The sequence below is a fragment of the Takifugu rubripes genome, chromosome 11, assembly GCF_901000725.2.
Source record: "Takifugu rubripes chromosome 11, fTakRub1.2, whole genome shotgun sequence".
Classification (NCBI taxonomy): Eukaryota; Metazoa; Chordata; class Actinopteri; order Tetraodontiformes; family Tetraodontidae; genus Takifugu; species Takifugu rubripes.
In genome coordinates, this window is record NC_042295.1 from 5,871,868 (window position 1) to 5,894,007 (window position 22,140).

Genomic DNA, 22,140 nt, shown 5'->3' on the forward strand with positions numbered 1-22,140 from the left:
GTGAAAGAAAGGTGTGTATGTTGCATTTGTGGGGCGACTGTGATGACGGCGAAGCAGCACAATGTGGAGCGACGCTTCACTACGCGTCATGAAAGCTACAATGCTAACTACCCACCGGGAATCATTCTACAGTCAGAGAAGGCCCATGAGCTAAAAAGTGTGTTCATAAAATCTAACAGATTTTGAGCAGAATTGCAGTATATTTGTTCAGTTAAGATTTATTCAATATGAAAGTTTTTGTTTTTTTAAATGTTGCATAACCTTTTAAAACATGGTTCAACATAGTTTATGAATTGTTAAAATGACTTAGTTTCTCACGGTTGAAAGGGTCTGGTGAAAACTCGACATTTTTTTTCTGATCAAATGTAGAAGTGATCATCTGAATTGCTGAGATTAATAATAATAAAGTGTTGAATATTGATCTTTTCTGTTACCCACTCTAAGTTACTAAGTTATTGATACACACACACACACACACACAATTTGTTATTTTAGAGGAATGTGTCCAGCGGTAGCCCTTCACACGACTCGGTACCCATGACGTATATCTTGGTTTCAAAAAGGTTGCGCTAGAGAGATTCTTGTCTTAATGGATTCTGGGCAATAGTGGTACTATAATTTTTCTTCTAAAACCCAAGTTTGGTTTCAGTCAGTTCCCGTATTACACTACTAACTTTGTTTAGCAGACTTGATTGTAATCACAGTTTGAAGAATTTAAGGATTTCGAGATATTTAGGATCCAGTCAGAACCTTTTTCTAATTCCTGGATAGTGTCATATTGTGAAAAGGTGATCAGAAAAAAATCATCCTGTGACTGAACACATAGCCAATGCTTTTTTAAAGACAACTTTATGAGATTGTAAGCTTTTAAGACAGTTTGCCTATGTGGTGTGATGTGACATAAATCTTAAAGTGCTTGTTCATCTCATATGATAGATGTTAAAACTCGAGTTAAAATACTTTTCAATTTACTCAATATGTTTTCAATTTGTACAAAACAACATTTTACATTTAATGCTGAAAACATTTTAATGTAAATTTCTGATCAAAAACATTAGCCAATCATTCTAATCAAATCTGCTATATAGCCAACTGGAGCCTAATTAATTTTACAGTTTTATTAATTAAACCAAGCATTTTAATATGGTCAATAAAATACAACATTTTGGGAAGCTACTTTTAAGTTTACATACTGTCCTATAGCATTGGGACTCTTTTAATAACCTCAAGAATCTCACATGAATACATTAAACAGATTGGATATATGATACAAAATAAAGATCATTTATCTATCTTGAGAACATATTGAACAGATTTTAATTAAAATTTATTCAATCCAAATTATCCATATCAAATGTCCATCATATTGACTTAAGGCATGATTGCACAAAAACAAGTCATTAAATCCCCAAACACAACTGATAACTATTGATTAATTAACCTTCAATTTTGAAAATCAGGTTTCCTTGTTCTAAACATTCAACAACAGCTTCCTGTCAGGCTCTGACTTAAATAATATAATCATCACAGTGAAGTAACACACACTTAAAATAATAACAATAATAATGTAGAAATCAGACATGTTTTTTTTTCCTTTTATCACTATTTATCATCTATCATGTCTCGCTGAGTTTGGTTTTGATTCTTCACAAGAAGTCCACTTGATAACCTTCATTGTGTTCGTCATGTCTACTTCAGACAACAATTACATTTCTAAAATTGTCTGTTGAACAATGTATAGGACCACCTGCTAATAAACATCCTGACCTAATAAAGTCGTCCTCCTCCGAATTATCTATTTACCAGACCTCACAGCGCTTCCCTGTGTTCATGGGTGTTCCAACAGGGCAGTGGAAATGTTGGCTGAATTCTGGAAAGTTGGCAAGTGTGCCAATAACTCTGTATCGTGGAGGGCTGTGGGCATCAGTCACCAGTCCTTCATGAGCGCTCTCTGGTGTACGAACTGAGCACCACACCTACAAAAGAAAGAATGAAACAAAGAAAGTAATTCTGATATATCAAATTTGTATTTACCCCATGACCCATAAGGGAAAAGCAGATGGATGGATGGATGGATGGATGGATGAGTTGTGGTCCATGGATGTGACTGTGATCAATAATGTTCTGATGAGGTGTCTAAATAATATATCTCTATATATCTAGCTGGACAGTCCTTTATGTATATGACAAAAAAGACAAGTCATCTGAGAAAAGAATTCTCACCTGAGCAAATCCAACAAAAAAAAGTTGATCATTGGTTAGGTTGATAGCTGGAAGCCTCTTTTCCTCACCATTCTTCCAAACCCATGACTGGTAGGCCTGAACACAGATGTGTGTATTTCAGATGAGCATGCTTCTGTTGTTTTAAACATTCTGCTGAAAACCTGACGCTAATAACCAAAACAGGTAACACTGTTGAATACCCTTTACTCACAAGTAATTTACAAGCCTTCACATAATGATAAAGTAACTATGTAAAAAACAGTTACAATAATCAATAAGGGATAATGTTATGACACATGCTTAAAATTATCTTGGTCACATTTTGCAGCTAAATCAATCCTTTAAATCCTTTAAGTTAGTGAGATGGGCTGTCATTGGATCAGATATTTGTCCAGCACATCCCATAGAAGCTGAACTGGATTGAAATTTAGGGAATTTGGAGGCATAGTCAACAAATTTGAATTCAATTTAAAGATGGTAGCTCATGGATATGCAGCAGGTTACCGCACCTCATAGTTGTGTGTTGTTTACATGATTCAGGGTGACTTGGTGGTGCCAAGGTTAGCACTGTGGCCTCACAAGAAGGTACCACATTCAATCCTTCGATATGGATCTTTTCTAGGTGGAGTTTGCATGTTGTTTCCTAGTTATCCAGCTCTTCCCATAGTCCACAGACACTTATTTGGAGTGAACTGGTGACCAGACCTTAGGTGTGAATGTCAGTGTGAAGGGGCAGATGACTGTATGTTGGCCTTGCCATGAACTGTCCATTTGTGGACAAATGGAAAAGAGGTAGAAAATAGATTTATGTTTTGTAAATGATAGTTCATCATTAAGTACAGGGCCTATAAATGACTTCAGTATAAACAGCATCGGTAACAAAATGAAGACATAAAACAAAACATGGCCACGCACTGACAGCTCCAGCATCTCTATATTCATTTCACTACATTTTCATACTAACATGATAGGCAGCTTTTAGTCCTCCGTTGTCTGCAATGTTTTCTCCTAGCGTTTGTTTTCCATTGACGTGTTCTGTATTAACAAGATATTGACTGTACTGATCCACCATACACTCTGTTCTCTCTCGAAATGCTTCCACTGATGAGTTCTGCCACCATGGCCTCAAATTTCCTTCTTTATCGTACTCGCGACCTGGCAACAGGAAAAGACATTTTCTCATAGGTCAACCTTTAGGCTACAGGAATAACAACCCATTTTTAACATTGAATTAGTATTTGATGGTTCTGTATTTTGGCAAGACATTAACAAACTTTTCAAAGCAATTTGTAGTTTGTTACTGAATGAACTAGAAACTTTTCAGATTCCACTTCAGCCATAATAGTGAGGAAGTTGAGTAAAAGTATTCAATTCCTGTACTCTTTTTCACATCAGGCTGCAGGAATTGAATCCTTTTACCAGGTGTCATTTGAAGACAGTTGGAACAGTTTTATCAGGGAGCTTGATAGGATTAGGAGAGATGGTATCCATCCCACCCTGAACGGTGTTTTTCTTATTTCAAGTATTTTTGCCAAAAGTGATCTGGCAAAGCAGGGTTCAGGCCAGGTCAGAGTTGTATTTTTCTGACGTTGCAGAACTGTTATCCACCAACATTAAGCACTATAGAAGTAATTTCTGCCCCTGATTAAAATTCACAGAGGGATAGCACTAGACAGGGTTTGATCATCTTTATCAGATAGATAATGGAGTTCCACATGGCTCTGTAGTTGGAACAATCCTTTAAACTCTGCAAATTCTTCCCATCAGAAATATTATTCAGCAGCGTGGAATAATTTTTCACTGCTATGCTGATGACACTTATCCATGAAACCAGAGGAGACAGAGCAGTTAGTGAAGCTTCAGACCTGTCTTAAAGACATAAAATCTTGGATGACAATAAATTGCCTTCCTGAAGTAAGTTTTGCCCAAGATACAACTTTTAATTCACATTTAAAAATGGTCTCTCGAAGCACCTTTTTCATTTTAGAAACATTGATAAGATTAATAAATTATTGATCCAGCTTGATGCTAAAACGTCTACCTGAGAAGCCTCCAGCTAATCCAAAATGCTGCAGCTAGAATCCTGACAGGTATTAACCAAAGCGATCACATAACTCCTGTGCTGGCTTCTCTTCATTGGCTGCCCATTAAATAATTAAATTATCATTAAATATGGCTGCCAAGGTCCAGAAACATGATCACCTGACAGGCTTCTGTCACCCTTCCTCTCCTCTCCTCTCCTCTCCTCTCCTCTCCTCTCCTCTCCTCTCCTCTCCTCTCCTCTCCTCTCCTCTCCTCTCCTCTCCTCTCCTCCCCTCCCCTCCTCTCCTCTCCTCTCCTCTCCTCTCCTCTCCCCGTCTACAGGTATCACCAACACCATAGCTATGTACTGACCTGCTGACCTCTGACCCCTTTGAACTCCTCAGGCCTAGTATTGATAGCTTAGTGAAATTAATGTATTTGGATGATCTATGCCTATTCTCTCTTTTATCTATCCTTATCGGGTCTGCTCCTTCTTTACCCAGCCGGCCATCAGCAGGAGGGTCCCTCCATATGAGCCTGGTCCTGCTGCAGGTTTCTTCCTGTTACACGGGAGCTTTTCCTACCCTGTTGCTTGTTTGGAAGGGGGGGACGGGGATCAGGCCCTGGGTCTCTGTAAAGCGCCAAGAGCCAATTTTGACTGTAACAGACGCTATATAAATAAAGATGAATTAAATTGAATGATACATGATCATCTATCAAAGTACTGCTTGAATATTGTTTTTGTGGTAAATTGTTTGAAGTGGCTCCATTTGGATTCTAATTGCTCTATTCATTTTTAAGAATTAGAATTCTTAGAATTCAACTTGAAATTAATCCACTAAATGTTTTCATAGTCTCACATATTTATTTCCTCATTGTAAGGCTGTGAACAGATCACTACCTGTTAGAGGACCTAAAACATGTGACAGAACGTCTAGTGGACAGCTCACCTTGATCATCAAAAGCATGTGTGAGCTCATGACCCATCACAACTCCAATCCCACCAAAATTCAGTGCCCTGCCAACAAAGGTGTAGGTTAATATTTCTCATTGAAAGCAGGGTAGGGTTTACCCTAATCCCAAGTCCCAACCTATGTTGCTCAGAGAACTATAATTACTGTCATTGAAGCCAAGCTAAACTGCAATAAACAAAACCAAATAGACAGGTAGACAGGATAAAGTAGACAAACTTTGGGTGGTCATGGGCATAGAAAGGAGCTTGTAGGATTCCTGCTGGAAAAACAATTCCGTTCTTGGTAGGCATATAGTAGGCATTTACAGTGGGAGGAGTCATACTCCATCTGTCGGTGGAAAAGCAGAGAGGAAGGTCATTTCAGTCTCCAATAAACAGCTGATTAGCTCATTTAGTTTTAACTTTTAAAAAAAATGTCAAATAAAAAAAATCACATGCAGATTGATCAGTGACTAGACTGATTGATTGTGGGGGTGATCAATCCAACATCCAAGGCTCAGATGATCCAAATGAGACAATAGCTCATAATTGCTGCTTATTTTAGCAGCAATTATCACCTACTGCTTTATTGCACAGGGGATCAGAAGCTGGGGGCAAACACACGAGACAATTCACGAGCTCATTGCAGGGCTGATATACAGTACATACTCCACACTCCCATTCGAACCTAAAATCAACTTATAGCACAGGGTTCAAAGCTATTCCAGCAGGGTTTTCTATCCTACCAGGTAAAACAGGGTAGACAATGGCCATCACAAAGTTACCTACCTATGACTTAGCTTTAGAGATACTTTATGTATCTATATTATGTACTTACAGAACCCACATAGACGCAGGGTGAACATGCAACCCCCATGTCAAATAGGTGTGCTAAAGTGAAATCACTGCACCAGTAGCAGCGATAACATGGAAATGTGAAAGCTGTTAACCAGGAATACAGGATAAACTTCAGCCAGTGGTGGCTGGTAAAAAACTGACTTAACTTTGCGATTCTAGGCTCATCCCAACCGTAAGAATCTTTCATTAATATGATGCAGACATGCTAGACCCTCTATAGCCCTCTATAGTCAATGAACCGATTTATGGTGATGTAGCAGGAGGACACATTCTGAGTCCAAGTCTCTCAGAGAAAAACAAATGTTTTTATGTGATTTTAGTAGGAGATTGTGAAAACAAACTTTGACATCATTTTTAAATGAAGACTACCCAAGTTTGGTGGTCAAAGTAATTGATATTTTTAGAGGAAGGTACATTAACTGCAGTCTCATGCAAATGTCGTTATTCAAAGACGCTGTTTTCATATCCTATATGGGAAGGCTTACATTTTCACATGGTTTAGATTTTATATATTCATCATTGCCTATCACGTAAAACATGCCCGTGACTTATTGCACACTCAAAACATATTCAAAATGTTTTGGATAATGCAAAATCACTTTCCACTGGAGATGGAGGCTGTTTTATAGTGAGAACTTGTGGAACCCAAATTGTTGCAATAAAAAATCTTAGTTGTTGTTTGGTAATCTTTATAGATTAGTTTTATTATTATTCTATTTTATTATGTGTTATATATTATTTGATAGCGAGCTGCTCTCTCTGCTTCCCAAGTCTCAATAATGGTCTTTTAATGGTTTTAAGAGATTAATTGGATCAGGTTGGTAATGTTTTGGTCATACATACTGATCTTTGTTGGGAGGCTTCCTCAGCTGGTCAGCCATCACCCGGGAGGAGAAGTTATAGAAGTTTAACATGTTCTGGAAGAAGCTCTCATCCGACACTTCATACTGAAACCGAATCAGAAAACATGCGTAACATCAGCACATGATTTTAACAAAAGCAAGAATATTAATCCATCCTCCACCCGTGTCACTCACTTACCCCATCATAAACATCATCTAGCTCTTTAGGATCCAGAATGAATTCTGGGAAACCAATCATGTCATAGATTGCATCTGCCTTTGGAGAGACAACAACACTTATACCTATCACACACTAGAAATTTGTTTGTACAACTGGTTTTGCCATCTGTCCAACTCTATTATCTACCTTTTCTTTAGCTGCCTGTCTTGTGGTCCCGTCCATCCATCCAAGTCGATCCAGAGCTTCTTTAAACGCTGATCGGATCTCATCGATCATTTCCTCAGCCTACCAAAAACACAAGGACAGTTGAAAAAATTGGCACAATAGACAGGGATCGTGCCCAAGACTCCACTTTAATGATTTTCTTTAGGTGAGAATATTGCTCACAATATCTTTGCTTTTTTTGTCAAATGTTGCCTTGACGAAGAGCGCACCAAGAGCAAAGCCCAGGGTGTCATCAGTGTTTTCAATACAAGTCTGCCAGCGTGGGGTGCAAGACTGCAACAAACCAAAAACAGGGACAACTGGCTTGATCAACCACACCAAACTCATTAGTTATAGTGGCACCAGAAGAATTAAAAACAACTCAGTTCTTCCCAATCTGGCATCTCTAGAAGCACTAAGCTAAAAATCTCTAGAATGTAAAACCAGTTGGTAGCAAAAATCTTCCAAGTATTTATCCAATAGTGACGTTTGTTCGAACTGATTCTACTTGAACTGGATCTGCTCTCAAAATGTTACATGATGCTTCTAAAGGACCACCCATTGAATCTCCCACTACATCCTGTGAAAACTGGGAGAAAATACCTTTTTGGTCCCAATGAGACTTTCCAGGAGTTTGTCCTGAGCATTCTCGAAGCGTTGATCCAAACTGGCCACAGTCTTCTGAACCAGAGTCCAAATCATGTAATTATTTAGAAGACTGGAGAGACAAACAAGTGGGCCGAGGGGGATTAGGCATCATGTGACTACTGGACTGAATTCTGTAGCGAGACAGATGGACCATATGAGTGGGATGGTTGTTTCTGACCTGCGGTCTGTCTTATTGATAAGGTCAGACACCTGTTGCAGATACTCTCGGGCATACAGGACAACAGGTTCTGTGTCATTCAGATCCAGAGGTGAAAGAGAGGATGACAGGTACTCCAACCAGTCGACTGCTGGAGCCAGCAGCTGAAAAACCGCAGAAGAGTGAAATCTGCTTTCAGCCTTGTACATTTTACTAAATTTCTTTTAGTTTTACAAGATACACTGAAGGTGGCACCAGAGAAGACACATTAGCTATACAACTAGGTTGACAATGGTTTTTGGTGTTAAAGATGCACTATGCGATCTTGCATGACAACACTTCCACTGACGTTCAAATTAAATACAACACATATCAAGCTCGCTCTTCTCCCTCAGTATTTCTGTTACTGTCATGAATGCACATCAAAATCAAAAGTAGATCTGTGCTGCACTATCATTGCTAAGATGGCTGTGCTAACTTCAATGGTCATTACATTTATATTTCTATCTGGATATGCACATACCTGCACCCCCACCAATTTCCTCATACATGAAAATGTGAATGAAAAGCACTTCACGTTTTGTTGAGTTCTCTACCACAAGAGCTTTAAAATAATCACTTTTAATAATCAAACAGCTAATAGTCCTAAATTATGAGATCTTTTATCTAAATGTAGGTCTTTATGCACAAGCAGCTGTGGAGCCTCACTTGCAATTCTGCAACAGAGACTTTGTGATAGATCTTCTCCTCATCTCGCCTTTGGTCTTGTGGCACAGTTATGTTAGCAAGAGCCTTCTCAAAATCCAAAATCTGCTGCATCTGAAGATGAGTTGAGCCTTTCTCTCCCCCAAGCAGTGTTCCCAGCTCCACCATGTAGTCCAGGTATGCCACCAGCACCTGAAATGTTTTCATTAGTCAGCAGCCAATCAATTTACTTCCTAGTCATCGCCAAAATGGTAGATCACAGTCTCACCTTGTCATCTGCTGTCTTGTTCAAGTAATAATCTCTGGATGGAAGGAAAAGCCCTGATTGGTCCACCTGTCAATGGAGAATGACAATGAATGGAACAGGTTTTGGATCAATTAGACTCAAAGGGTAAACTATGTTCAAATGGAAACAAGACATAATCATTTCATCTTCCTTCTTGATCTTTGTTGTATTTTGAAATAAAAAAAATACTTTTTAATATATTGTGAGTTAAAAAATTGTGATGCGGAACAAAATGTAATCATTACAGCACTGAAAAAGATTTGAGGTAGTGAAAAATGAAGGTAGTAAATCAAAGCTGTAATACTAAAAATTCAAAACAGAAACTTCTAGAACCCACAGCACAGAAGAAAGGATGCGTCAACCATCAAATCACATGGATTACAAACACACCCCTTCCACCAACACAGTACACCCCCTCCATCTCCGACCTCTTTAATCTCCTACAGAACACCCAACCCCTCCATAGATGCACAACCCCTCCTGCTCACTATGATCATCCCCAGCTAGTCAGTCCCCACCTCACACCTGAGCACAAGATGTGGGGGGCATTCAGCTGCACTGCTCCCTCTCTCCCTCCTTTCTCAATATGCCCTTGTCTTCTTGTTCTCTTAAATGTTTCCATTTCATTATATGCATTTTCTTCTTTGTTATTCCTTTACTGTATTACCGGTATACCATTTTTTATAGTTTCGAATTTGGTTTTGTTTGATTGGCGACCTTGAGCATCCTCAAAGGTGTCTTAAATCGCTCAGATACCTATTGGTCACGTTTACTTTGGGTGTTGGACCTCTGCATATTTGTGGTTCTTCAAAGCTCTGATTTACCTGGATGATGTTGCTGTTGGAGTTTTTTGGATCAGCACTGACTCCGACACTAAAGAAAGGCTGAGCTCTGTACGGACCAGAAACCACTTTCAGAACCTCCATGAAGTTGTCCTTGTCCCACGGATCCGTAATGCTCCAGCCCCCGATCTGCAGGTCCAGAGTTCAGATGATGACCACAGCCCTAATCACATTAACTGATTACATCATACATACGTTCAACCTGATCACATTAATCCTTCATTTAGGATAATGGAATCCTCATAATTAATGATTCATAATTTGATATTGACATCAGCATATGGTAAAAAAAAAACCAATTCAAGTGATTAGCTGCTGGACATTCAGGATTTTTTTTTCTTTAATATTATTGTAGAACAGATAAGGATTTAAAATCTTTTCGAAAACAGATTCTTTTAGAAACAACACAATATTTTTGTTAACTGATGTGTAACTTGACATGTCTGTTGACAGTAGAGCTACAGTTATAGTTTTTTTTGGTAACGTTGCTTTGACCAACACATTACCTTGGCGATTAGTTCAGTAAGAGGTTTAGCTCCAAGCTCCTCAATTTTCTGTGTGTTCAGACAGGACAAGTAGTAGAACTGAGCCTTCTTTTCTGCTTCACTGCTACTGTTAAAAGTTCCATTCTCTAAAAAAGGAAACAGATGCAGAAGAACTGAATTTTCAAAGACATCTTTTGCTGCAGAACCTTTTATAGCTGTGTCAGCTGGGCATAGATGGAACATCACAACCTTTGTTGCCCATGGTCACAGAAAGCTTCATCTGTCAAACAATTGTCTTACCTAGCAGATGCTTGAGCAGTGCCTGGTTTTGCTCCCCGATGCTGTTGAATGTAGACCAGTGGGACCGACCATCAGGAAGAGGGTTTTTCCTCATCCAGCCTCCACAGGCAAATTGGTAGAAGTCGTGACATGGGTCAGCACTGCGGTCCATTGCCTCCACCATCTGACTAGCCACTGTGATACATGCCTCAGAAAGACATATTCCACGGCCACTCTCTACAGAAGACACAAGACAATTCTAACATCTACTGATGTCAGGCAAGAGACTTCCTGTTGTTACCTGAATGGAATCTCAGTCCCAGAACCAATAGACAGGCCAACAGAGCCAGTAGGGTAACCAGTAGAAGGACTAATAGTAAAACCTCCAGCCGAGTCCTCCTGCCCAGAACATCTATACCACCTTTCCTGAAACCTACCTGAGACACACAAAGACATTCAAACTGCTGAAAACATGCAGTCTGTCACAGTCTGTGCACATTTACAGACCTCCACTCTGTCAGGGGATGATGCTGTGTCACCTGGAACTTCAGAAACATCTTCCTCCTCCAGAGTAGCTCGCTTATAGTTAGACATCTGCAACAGAAGAAGTCAATTCCTAGTGATGTTAGTTAGATGTTAGAAGAATGCAGTTCACATTTATTGTCTATCTTAGCATCACCATGGTTATTATTGTGATATAATTGAAACCTGATGGTGCTGCTGACAAATGCTATTGTGAATGCTGCTGGATCACTTTATTCCTACTTGTAAATTATTTAGAGAAACATTTGTTCTGGCAAAATCCAAGCATCTAATCCAACAAATTTAAAGGGTCGATCTGACACCGAAATATCAGAACACAATCGGACTCTCCCTGTCTGTCCGACTTTCTCAAACCTTATCAGGATCAGCTGCAACTTCACCATGACAACCGTGCACTGTGTTCAGTCACCATGGAAACCACTGCGGTAATGCAGTCGATAGTGTGCTGTGTTAGCCTGCTCAAGGTTAGCATTACAGCCTTGCAGAGACGAGTGAAGACACTGTCAGTGTTCATGATTTTTCTTTCTTTGTTAAGATATAGCTTTTATTGTTAAAACTCTTTCATTCTTTATTAAGCTGAACATTTTTAAGATCAGTCCTGAACATGAACCTGCATATGCACTCGTACCTGTCTAAATAAATGTCGGTGTCTCTCACCATCTCTGTTCTCATTAATTGATGATGCAGAAGAGGGAAAAAATGGACAAGCAAGGTTCCTAGGGGATAACAGTTAGTAAGTAAGTGAGAGAGAGTGAGTGAGTAATTAGATAATATGGGTGAATCATCTCCTTTCAACAAATGGAGTTCACAGCATCTTACATAAGCCCCCCCCTCTATCCATCCTGTTTTTCTCCCTGTGTTTCTCTCTGGTTCTTCCCCCCATTTCTGTCTGTCTCCTTCTCATTTTGTGTCTGTCTTTCCCCATGTTTGTCATTATTCCTCTCTACTTGCCTTCTCTCTGTTTGTTTCTCCATGTGTTTCTCTCTTTCCCCATCTTTCTCTGGTTCTTTCTCCATTTCTTTACCCTTCTTTTTTAAAAGATCAGTATTGTTGATATATAGTTATGTGTGCATACATGTACTGCATGTGTACTACACATGTATATACGTGTGTGTGTGTGTGTGTGTGTGTGTGAGACAGAGAGAGAGAGCGAGCCTCGAAAGGCACCCCTAAATAAAGTTGATTCTTATATTATGATTCCTATTATTGTTATACTATATACACCTGCAAATATGTACATACACGTGCTTAAATATATTGTATACACATTAACACAGACGACAACTGGCTCACAGCATCGATCATGTTTTATTTACGTTTTAAATTCCATTTAATTACACAGGGTTAGGGTTATTATTAGGGTTCCTGAAAGGTCCCTTGAATCCTTTCTGAGAGAAGGTTACATTCACAGTATATTTTAGTCATTTAGAAGAACGTTTTGTCTAAAGCAACTTTTTGAGTGGAAAAATCAAGCTGTGCAATTGAGCCCAATGTGAAACGAAATACTACCATATAGTCCTAAACTACCAAGTACAAGTATAACTAAAAACTACAGTTGCAGCAGTAGAGAGGGAGTGAAGGGGGACATAACCAAGAGAGGAGAGATGAGGTGAGTAGATTAAGGAGAAGAAAGTCAAGAGAGGAGAAGGTGGTTACTACTATAGAAAAGATGTGTGGTGTTATGGTCTGCTCAGTTTTTTCAGAGGATGCTTTCAGATGATTCTGCTCTTTCAGGTTTTTAAACTGCCTGTTGTCAGAAAGACTCACAAACAAGCAGCAATTGAAGGTGGCCCGACAAAGTAACATCAAAAGGATAAACACAGTTTGACACATTGTTTAACTATTCCGGAAATTGATTTCACTTGAATTATGCTTCCAGGGTGTTTCCTGATATGTTTACTGCCCATTTAACATGCAGCCCACAGCTGCATTATCAGTCCAATATAGATGATATCCAAATTGGTCCCAATACCAATAGTCATAGATTGGACTATTGGTATTAATTTGATCAGATGAAAGAAAACAACAGAGATCAAATGATTTTTTTTAAATATGAATGATGAGAAAAATCACACTGGGAGAGTCAGAACTGACACAGGTGCCACTGTGGATTTACTTTATCATTTAGCCGTCTCCATGACAGCCACTGCAATCTTCATTTGACCTCTCAGCTCAAACATCACCACCACGCCACCGCAACACAACAAATTAGACCAGTTTGATACAAGAACTAGTGACACTGATTGAAATGAAATTAAGTTTTGGTGTTGAGGACTTTGTTTTGTTGGTGAGATGGAAACTGGATTCTCAAGACAGGAAGTCACAAAAATGTAGACAGGAAACAAAACCATTGCTGCTGTACAATCTTCACACCAACAGAAAAGACAATACAGACATTGCACAAGCAAAAAAGGTTCTGCTTGGATGATGCGAATAGAAAAAAGCTCCAAGATCTCCCAAACGAGGGCTCTGAGGAAAAAATTCCTTTGATTTTTGCAGAACCATTGCTACCTGCCTCGACCATAAAAAATTGCATTCAGAGGTAAATAACTACTGCTTGATGACACCAACTGCCGTATTGTAGTGCTTTTTTTCAGCCGAGACCTTAACAGCTAACTTAGGTTTGGTTTTTTTTCTCTGTGACTAAAATCTCTATCGAGCACCGGCTGCATGTATTTGTGCTTTCTGATTAAGTACATATCAGGGCACAATAAGCTGTGAATAAATCCTGGAGATGTAAATCTTTAATCAGTCACTGTCTGTAAGCATGTGACTGTATAACAGTTGCATTTTTGTTCCACTGTGCAGAATTAGCATAGTTCACATTAGCTTTGCCGTTAAAGATATATGAACAATCAGAGTAGTGTTCAATCTAGTTTGGTGAGTTCTGAAGTGGAGTAGCTGATCCACATTCTGACAGACAGCTTCAGGAGATGCTCAAAATTACTTCCATCCGATATTATTATTATTGCTGTTGTTGTTGTTGACATAATAATAATAATTACCATTAACGTTATGTTCCCTGGTTCATGAAAGGTCCAGTTTGATGGCTTTCAACTTATTCGTTATCTACTTCACCTTTAAGTGTGTGACTTAACGTCATGACGTAATTGCTGACGAGGATAGTAATCTAAATATTCCAAAATTTACACGTCAATATTTTATGTTACAAAAAACACAGAATCAAAAAAACAGTCACATTGCTTTTTACCTACTGAGCGGAAACTATAAATGAAAGCATTTTTAAATAAAATTATTACGACATACTCGAGTTATGTGATGTTACATCTGTAGAAGACTGCAAACTTCAGAACTCTAAACTTATTACCAGAATCCTTTTGTCCCTGACCGTAAAACATTCGCGATGCATTCATCACGATGAGAAACGATAGATTTCCAGTCACAAACGCATCATACGGAGATACGAGAGTGCGTGCGCGTGTATGGCTGCTCACTGTGTTCCGGAGGTCCTGCAGCGCTACGCTCATCCTGGAGGTCCGTCTACGAAAACAAAGCGCTACCGACGGCCGCTGTGGTCACCCATCGTCCTGCGAACCGACCGACCGGTCGTCTGTCTGTCTGTCCGTCTGTCTGTCTGTCTATTTCTGCGTGCGCGTCAAAGTATCACCCAGATGGCAGTTTTCTCTCCCTTTTGTCTGAGCAGCAGGACAATATGAAGCCTTTTCTCTCTCTAACTCCGCCCAACATCAAGCAGACTCTTCCTCTTAAACAAACACGCCCAACACGTTCCACTGATGACATCAGGCAAACATCCTGTCGTCATCAAATAGGTTCTTCTTGAACACTTTAGAACAGCCAGATCAGAGCAGACCATTTTCAGATTGTATCGCCATACCAGAACAGACCAGTTCCTTTCCTTTGAAAACTCAGGAAGATTCAAGATTGCTTTATTTGTCACAGAGTAACACACAGTGAGATGTGTCCTGGTTGCTCTGGCCTAATACAGAAACTTAAGCATGGATTTACAATCCAATAAAATGAAATATACAAGTAACATGCAACCCAATCCACTTCTCTGATGTCAGCAGCTGGAACAGGCAGTTGCTGGAGTGAGAGGGGCCTGCTCGTGGTGGTGCTGGTGTAGATGTGTTGCAGAGATGGCAGGACCAGTCTAGTGCAGTGTTCTGCAGTCCTGACAACTCTTTAGAGACACTTATTGTACATTTACACTGCCAGTACCTACTCTTCTCCACCCTAGATTGGTGCCACTATGGAAAATACTTAGTTTGTGGGACCTACAGGTGCCAGGTTGTTTTGTGAAACAATTCATGAAGCATGAGACTAAACTCTTCAGCAGTGTTTTTCTGGCTACCTCCTGAATCATCCAAATACCAACAATCAGGAGCACCAGTCATTCCATGTTCTCATTATACAGTGGGATACAAAAGGCAAAAATACGCTATCGCTGCTACTCACAGCTCGAGGAGTTTAGCGAACGTGAACATGCTTGTAGCTTCTCTGCCATTTGCTATCGCCGGGCATCTTCCTGTCATCCCATTGGCTAGGAGGGACGTCAATATGTATAGGTATGTGTGTATCCCAGCGTCGCCTTTGTTTAACTTTTATTCGCGATGGACCCCAGGAAAGTGATGGAGAAAAGTGAAAAAGAAGAAAAGAAGAAGAAGAGAACTTTTTTGTCCATACAAACAAAGCAAGAAATAATAGAAAAGCATGAAAAAGGGATGTGTTTGGTTGATCTCGCCAAAGAATATGGCTGTAACCGGGATTTATTGTTGGTGTTTGAATGTTTGTCCATTAGATGGCGGTGTTACCACAAGTGTTAACATTCGTTGCTAGTAATGACGGCTAATATAAGATTAGCCTGTAATAAAGTTCATTTTGTTCCTGGAGAAGCCTTGCACTGAATTCCTACATTTATTGTGCAGTAATCTAATTGTAACATGTATTTGTTACATGTTTTGATGCATTTTTATGATTTATACAAAAAAATTATGTCCGAATTTTTGGGGGCTTGGAGCGGATTAGGGCATTTACATGGAAAACGCGTCTCTACCTACGTAATTCTTTACGAAACAACTTCAGGAACCAACTAAGTTCGTAAGTAGAGGTATGGAACAGAATGAGTGTCACATTGAATATGACGTCAGGGCAATTACATGTTGGTTTGTGCAAAGCCACTATGAGGATCAGATACAATAAGGTGGGGCTAACTATGGTACTACTTCATAGTGGAAATGTGACAAAAACGGTATAAAGTATCATACCCCCCGGCCCAACCCCTCCCTTCACCTCATCATTGTCTCTGTGCATCAGGAAGACAACTCATTTAGATGTTTTAAACATCAATCATTATGAAATGCTTTGAGGGAATGGTCTCTGATGGTATCAAGTCTTGTCTTCCAACCACCTTCGGCCCCAATGAATTTGCTCAAAAAAACACGTCTACAGAGGAGGCATTTTCCATGGCAACTCATGCATTGCTGAGTCATCTTGAGCAATGGGACAAATACATGAAGATGCTGATCACTGACTACAGAGTTGCCTTCAAAACCATCCCCCAGACATTTTGAATGACAAGTCCCTTCACATGGATCTTGCATCTATACTCAACATCTCTACTTACTATACACCCATGACTGTATTACAGGGTTAGGGTTGTGATTTGGCTCATAAAAAGGTGAGACTAGTCCAATTCAAGAGACAAGGTCTGGAGACTGTCAAGGTGGTGCAAGATAAATAACCAAATTCAAAGCCAATGTGGATTAAGGGAGCATGTGTGGAGCAGGTACACTCTTCAATTACCGTAATTCTCCATCCATCCATACCTTAATTCTGTCTTCTTTATTTCAAATATTACTGGAGTTTCTTTTTTCAGACTGGTGAGGTATACTTAAGATGTTCGTTTTACCTACTGGCATGCACTCAATGAAAAACCAGCTACGATTCAACTTCAGATGCAAAGATGAAGAAACAGCGAGTCTAAACGTCAAGAGCCCTATCCCAAGCGAAAACATGAACATCATAAGCCAAGCGAAAAAGACCTTCATAAAAATATAAATAAGAACAATGGCAAACACTACTAAGCCTTAAAGTGTCTTTTCAAATGCTGGGCCATAACTTGAGGAGCAAATTAGCACACATTCATTGCCTACATACATATGCATGTATACAGAAGATGAATTTAATACTACAAAACAGCAAATAATAGAAAAGAAAAACCATAGCCGCTGCCATTTTATGCATAAATTTTATTTCTGTTGAAGCCATTTAGCAGTCCATTTTATGCAGTTGTGGATATTCTTCTGTGGCAATCTGCTGAAAAGAAAACATCATCCTCATTTGTGTAAATTCTCAGTCATCCAGGTCATTGTATCCAAGGTGGTTTTCTCTGTCAACTGGACTGGGTTTCTTCTCTTGAAGACGTTTCGCCTTCTATCCAGAAGGCTTCTTCAGTTCTGAACTGAAGAAGCCTTCTGGATAGAAGGCGAAAGAGAAGAAACCCAGTCCAGTTGACAGAGAAAACCACCTTGGATATCATCCTCATTTCCATTTATGTAAGAATTTACACAGAAAGTACTTGTATTCTGAAACAAGATGGTTTTACCTCATCTTTACTGGAGAATACGGGTAAATTGCACAATGACACACCTCATGGAAATATATAATCTCCCATCGACGTCTCCTCTTCTACAAGTTTACTTGCACCCACGGCGTCACCTTGTGGCCCTCTCATTACTACACTTTTTATATTCACAGTCCGTTGTTGAGGAATGAAATGATGGAAGAAATCAGGTTCCTGTTCAGTATGAACACACAAATTAAGGGTGCTCTCATTCATTAATTCAGTCAGTCAGTCTTCTTCCTGCACCTTAGGTAGTTGGATCAGAGTGCGTCCCCCTACATGAGCCTGGTCCTGCTCGAGGTTTTTTCCTGTTAAAGCGGAGTTTTTCCTTGCCACTGTTGCTTGTCTGGGGTTAGGCCCTGGGATTCTGGAAAGCACCTTGAAACAATTTTTGATTGTAAAAGACACTATATAAATAAAGATTGATTTGATCACCAGCAAAAATGCATGAATACAAATTGAAGATGGAGATTTTTGCAATGTGATCAGAAATCTCCCATTGTGTAGGTTCACTGCAGATTAAGCAGAACTTCATTCCTAATAATGTGTTCATTAATTTCACTAGACAATTCCACAGAAATTGTGACTGTGTGCTTCCTGCTCTGGTCTGTCCCTGCCCTCATGCCTGATGCCCCCAACCCAATTCAATACACACCCTCACCATGTCCCAATCAGCCTGTCTGAATGCCTATATGTTCAGTAGTACTGCCCACTGTTACGACCCTACCTTGTTTGTAACCCGAAAGGTAATGGGATGCACATAAACCAAACCACAGAGCGGGTAGACTTTCACGGTGAACTTTATGAAGTAGAGTCACTCAACAATATAGTACTCAAACAAACAAAAAAATCCCGTCTGGCAGAGAACAAAACAGGGATAACAGAAAGGGCGGCCACCTCTACCAGCCCAAAGAGGGACCATCGGATAGGGAGCCGACCTTCTAACCCTAACCCAAAACCACTAAACCCTATCACCAAACAAGGCCGAGGAAGCTCTGCCAGCGGGCGTGTGGGGATCCACGAATGAGCAATCAGGCGGGTGATCACAGGAGCAGCTGTGGCAGGGAAGCGAGAGAGAGAGCATGAACACGCCGCATCTGTGGCCTTACGTAGGGCAATGGCCAATTAGCCTCACCTGGAACACCTGGTCACAGGGAGAAAAGAAAACAGTTATTACTTGGGTCATCCCCTAGGGGGAGACAACATAACACCACACACACACAAATTAATAATCATCAAACACATGATTTCATTGGCAGATTTGAACCACTTAGCAATGACTGGGCATTTAAATTTTAGTGAGCTTACTGTAAGTTAAACGACGTTGGAGAAAAATCAGTTTAAATTGTAGCAGACACAGAAATGAATTGTCACAGCCCCATTTCCCCAGTTCCCTCCTGTCCCTCTGCCCCAGTAATTTTCCACTCCCTGCCTCTGCTCCACTCTACCTGCCAGCCACTCCCACCCCGTCAGCTCAACTCCACTCACCTGCAAGCACAGCTGCAGCTCATTCCCAATCAGCCCTGCTTATAAGCCTCCCCTGCACTCTCAGTCTTTGCTAGATTGTTCTTCTGCTTCCATGCAAGACTTTTCAGTGTTGTTTCCCTGCCAGATTCCCTGTTATCGACCCTGCCTGCCTTGCCTGTTCCCTGGACAACCTACCTGCTTTCTGCCCCTGACTACGACTTCTGCCTCAGCGTTTCTGATTTCTGTCTGCTCACCTGGTTTTGACTTCTCCGCCTGGCCCCGACTTCGCTGCTGCTCGTCCCCAGTCTGCTCCGCTACATCGTCAGCCTCATCTCCTGTAAGACCCTTTCTGTCACTTCTGCCCACTGTCAGTGGAACTGCACGGTTCTGAGGATTTACGTCCTTCCCCCTTGGTTCTGCATTCCGGCTCTGTTCGACCCACTCCCCGAGCCTGCAATCCATAGACTTTGTGTGGGCCCTGAGCCTGAAGAATGGACTATTTCCTGTGTTTCCTTGTCTGCCTGAGTTCCTGTTTGCTAATAAAAGTCGTTACCACGGTCCAGTTTTCCAGAGTGCTGCTTTTGGGTCCTAATCGCACCCGTCACATGAATGACACTACACAGCGCATGTCAGCTCATTAGAACTGTCAAATATATTCGTGTGGAACTTGGTCATTATCTTGAATAGTGAAAGTTAAAAACGGCAAAGTTTTAAACCATGCTTTAAGCCTGCTACACCCTAGGTCACATGGCCTCCTGTTCTAGGCTCTCCCATACATCCCAATTAAGAGTTGGGAGGGAAATTCCAGACCTCAAATGTCCCCTGTGTAGACCCTTTTGGCTCCGTTTGAAAGGTGTTTCTACGTCAAAGTATGGCAGAGCTGTTTGCCGTGGGGTTTTTTTTTTTTGGCCGTGAAAACCCCCATATCTGCATGTGCGCACACTCACAAATTTTTAAAAAGCCATGTTTTGGGTGTTTCTCATGAATTTCTTTGTGACCGTAATAGCCACGACTTTTAAACCACATATCACATAGATCTCTCTCCCTAAGCCATATATGTTGGTGCAAAGCATACAGAAATTAAACAGGAAATAAAAACAAACTTGCCCTCATTTTCTCTAAAGCATAAAGGTCTGTACTGTAATAGCCCAGCAGTTATTAACACCTGAAATAGAGTGCAGATTCAGTTTTCAGGCTTAATCAACCAAACAGACAGAACCACAAGTTGTTGTCGCAGCCACAACTTTCACTGCTCTGAAACTCACAGCCTGACATCTCACAAACTCTCTGTCCTCTTCTGGCACATGTGTCCTCTCCCAATTACCAGCACTGTTAGGAGTCCCAAGTGTTTTCCCCCTCCCCATCTGTGTCTTGTCTGTGTTTCCCTTGTCTATTCTCAGGCTGGGCGGAGTGGCTTCCAGACTCCCCGTCGGGCGATCGACATACACCTGAGACTGATCTCCAGCCAATCATCCACACCTGCCATTGACTTGAAAAGCCTGGTCCACTTTCCAATCATCGCCAATTTGTTGTTAACCCCCCGCGGTACAGCCTGGCTCCTAAAACTCCATATGCAAGATTGTCTCCTCGTTCCTGTTTCCACTTTGAAACTGATCGTTCGTCTCTCCTGCAGATTGCCTTTTGGACGCCTGTTCGCGCTTCCCAGCCTGCTCCAGCTTGACCGTGTTTGTCTGCTTCCAGCACCATTTGGTTTTGCTCTGAACCAGGTTTTCAGTAAATCAGATTTTCAACCTCATGTGTCTCATGTGTCTGCATTTGGGGTCTTGGTTTGTGTCTGCAGTGCCTAACAAGCACACCTATATTCAATCTGGTTTCCCCATAAGGTACATGATTGGTCAATGAAACACAAACAAAACATTGCATCAACAGTAATACATGCTTAACACAGGTTATCACAGTACTCTTTTAAGAGCAAAAATGTTCAAAACCAGAATCTATTTCCTCTTCTTTGCACTAATTTTTTACTCCAAATGTTCTGTCTGTCTTTTCCCAGTGATTCACTGTCAGTGTCTGTAGGTTAAGATACAGACAAATTCTCTGTGGCTCCCTCTGGCCCATCAATTCTAATTCTAATCTAATCAGCCAGAACAAATGAGGGCCCTGGCCTGAGTCCTGCTGTCCTCACCACCTGTCACAGTAGGATCAGTGGTCTGCTCTTAATTCAGACATCCCATATCTCCACACTAAAATTTGTGCTGCCGTGAACTGGTAGAAAGCCAATATGAGTCATTACTCTGATTTACTCTGAATGACAGCTTCTGTGAGCACAACGGTATAAGAACATGAACACCTCAGAGACTGCTTATTTTTCTGTTTGGGAACTTTGCATGCTAAACTCTTGTTTTGCAGTAACTTACTTTGAATAACATACATTTGAATGGAGAAAGTGTACATGGTGATGCCACAGATTGGCAAACATGTACCTAATAAGCACACACTCAATTTCTGCTATGTTTTTGATCTCCATGCTGTCTGTCACCATTTGTGTCACTGAAAGCTTAAATTTTGCAGTTGGCTGTATATTCATCATTATCAACACACCTCTACTAAAACCTCCAAAAACGATGTTTGCCCTAAATTTTACAAGACTAGGTCTAATTTTTAAAAAGTCATCTCAGATAACAAAGCTAGCAGTTAACTGTTGACTGTTCTTTTCTTTAAAAAAAAAGAAGAAAACACCAGATTAGCATCATATAAAATTCATTTTATTTTAGTTCACGCATAACCTGAGCGTCAGTTCCTACCAGAAGATGGCATTCAAAGATTGATCACATTTATGATAAACGACTCTTGACACACATGTTCACTCACCAAGCAATGA

At 40.5% G+C, this 22,140-nt stretch overlaps 1 protein-coding gene across 5 annotated transcripts; it reads right to left on the reverse strand.

Annotated features, from left to right (window-relative positions):
• Window positions 1–1,010: 1,010 nt before the first annotated feature.
• Window positions 1,011–14,951, reverse strand: ece2b (endothelin converting enzyme 2b). 5 transcript variants are annotated; one of them, XM_011608314.2, is made up of 19 exons: window positions 14,683–14,950; window positions 11,192–11,278; window positions 10,986–11,121; window positions 10,706–10,921; window positions 10,427–10,551; window positions 9,903–10,049; window positions 9,061–9,126; window positions 8,796–8,984; window positions 8,109–8,251; window positions 7,886–8,000; window positions 7,466–7,576; window positions 7,265–7,363; window positions 7,097–7,174; window positions 6,899–7,002; window positions 5,436–5,546; window positions 5,196–5,263; window positions 3,188–3,378; window positions 2,224–2,319; window positions 1,011–1,976 (listed from the first exon to the last, which is right to left on the reverse strand). In XM_011608314.2, the coding sequence occupies exons 1-19, from the start codon at window positions 14,713–14,715 to the stop codon at window positions 1,800–1,802; spliced, it is 2,292 nt and encodes a 763-aa protein (XP_011606616.1). In that variant the 5' UTR covers window positions 14,716–14,950; the 3' UTR covers window positions 1,011–1,799. The 5 variants fall into 5 exon arrangements, 4 of the variants coding, with proteins under 4 accessions (XP_011606616.1, XP_029699571.1, XP_029699572.1 ...); XM_029843711.1 differs by having other exon boundaries at window positions 11,192–11,300; XM_029843712.1 differs by lacking the exon at window positions 7,466–7,576 and having other exon boundaries at window positions 14,683–14,951.
• Between the last annotated feature and the right edge of the window lie 7,189 nt (window positions 14,952–22,140).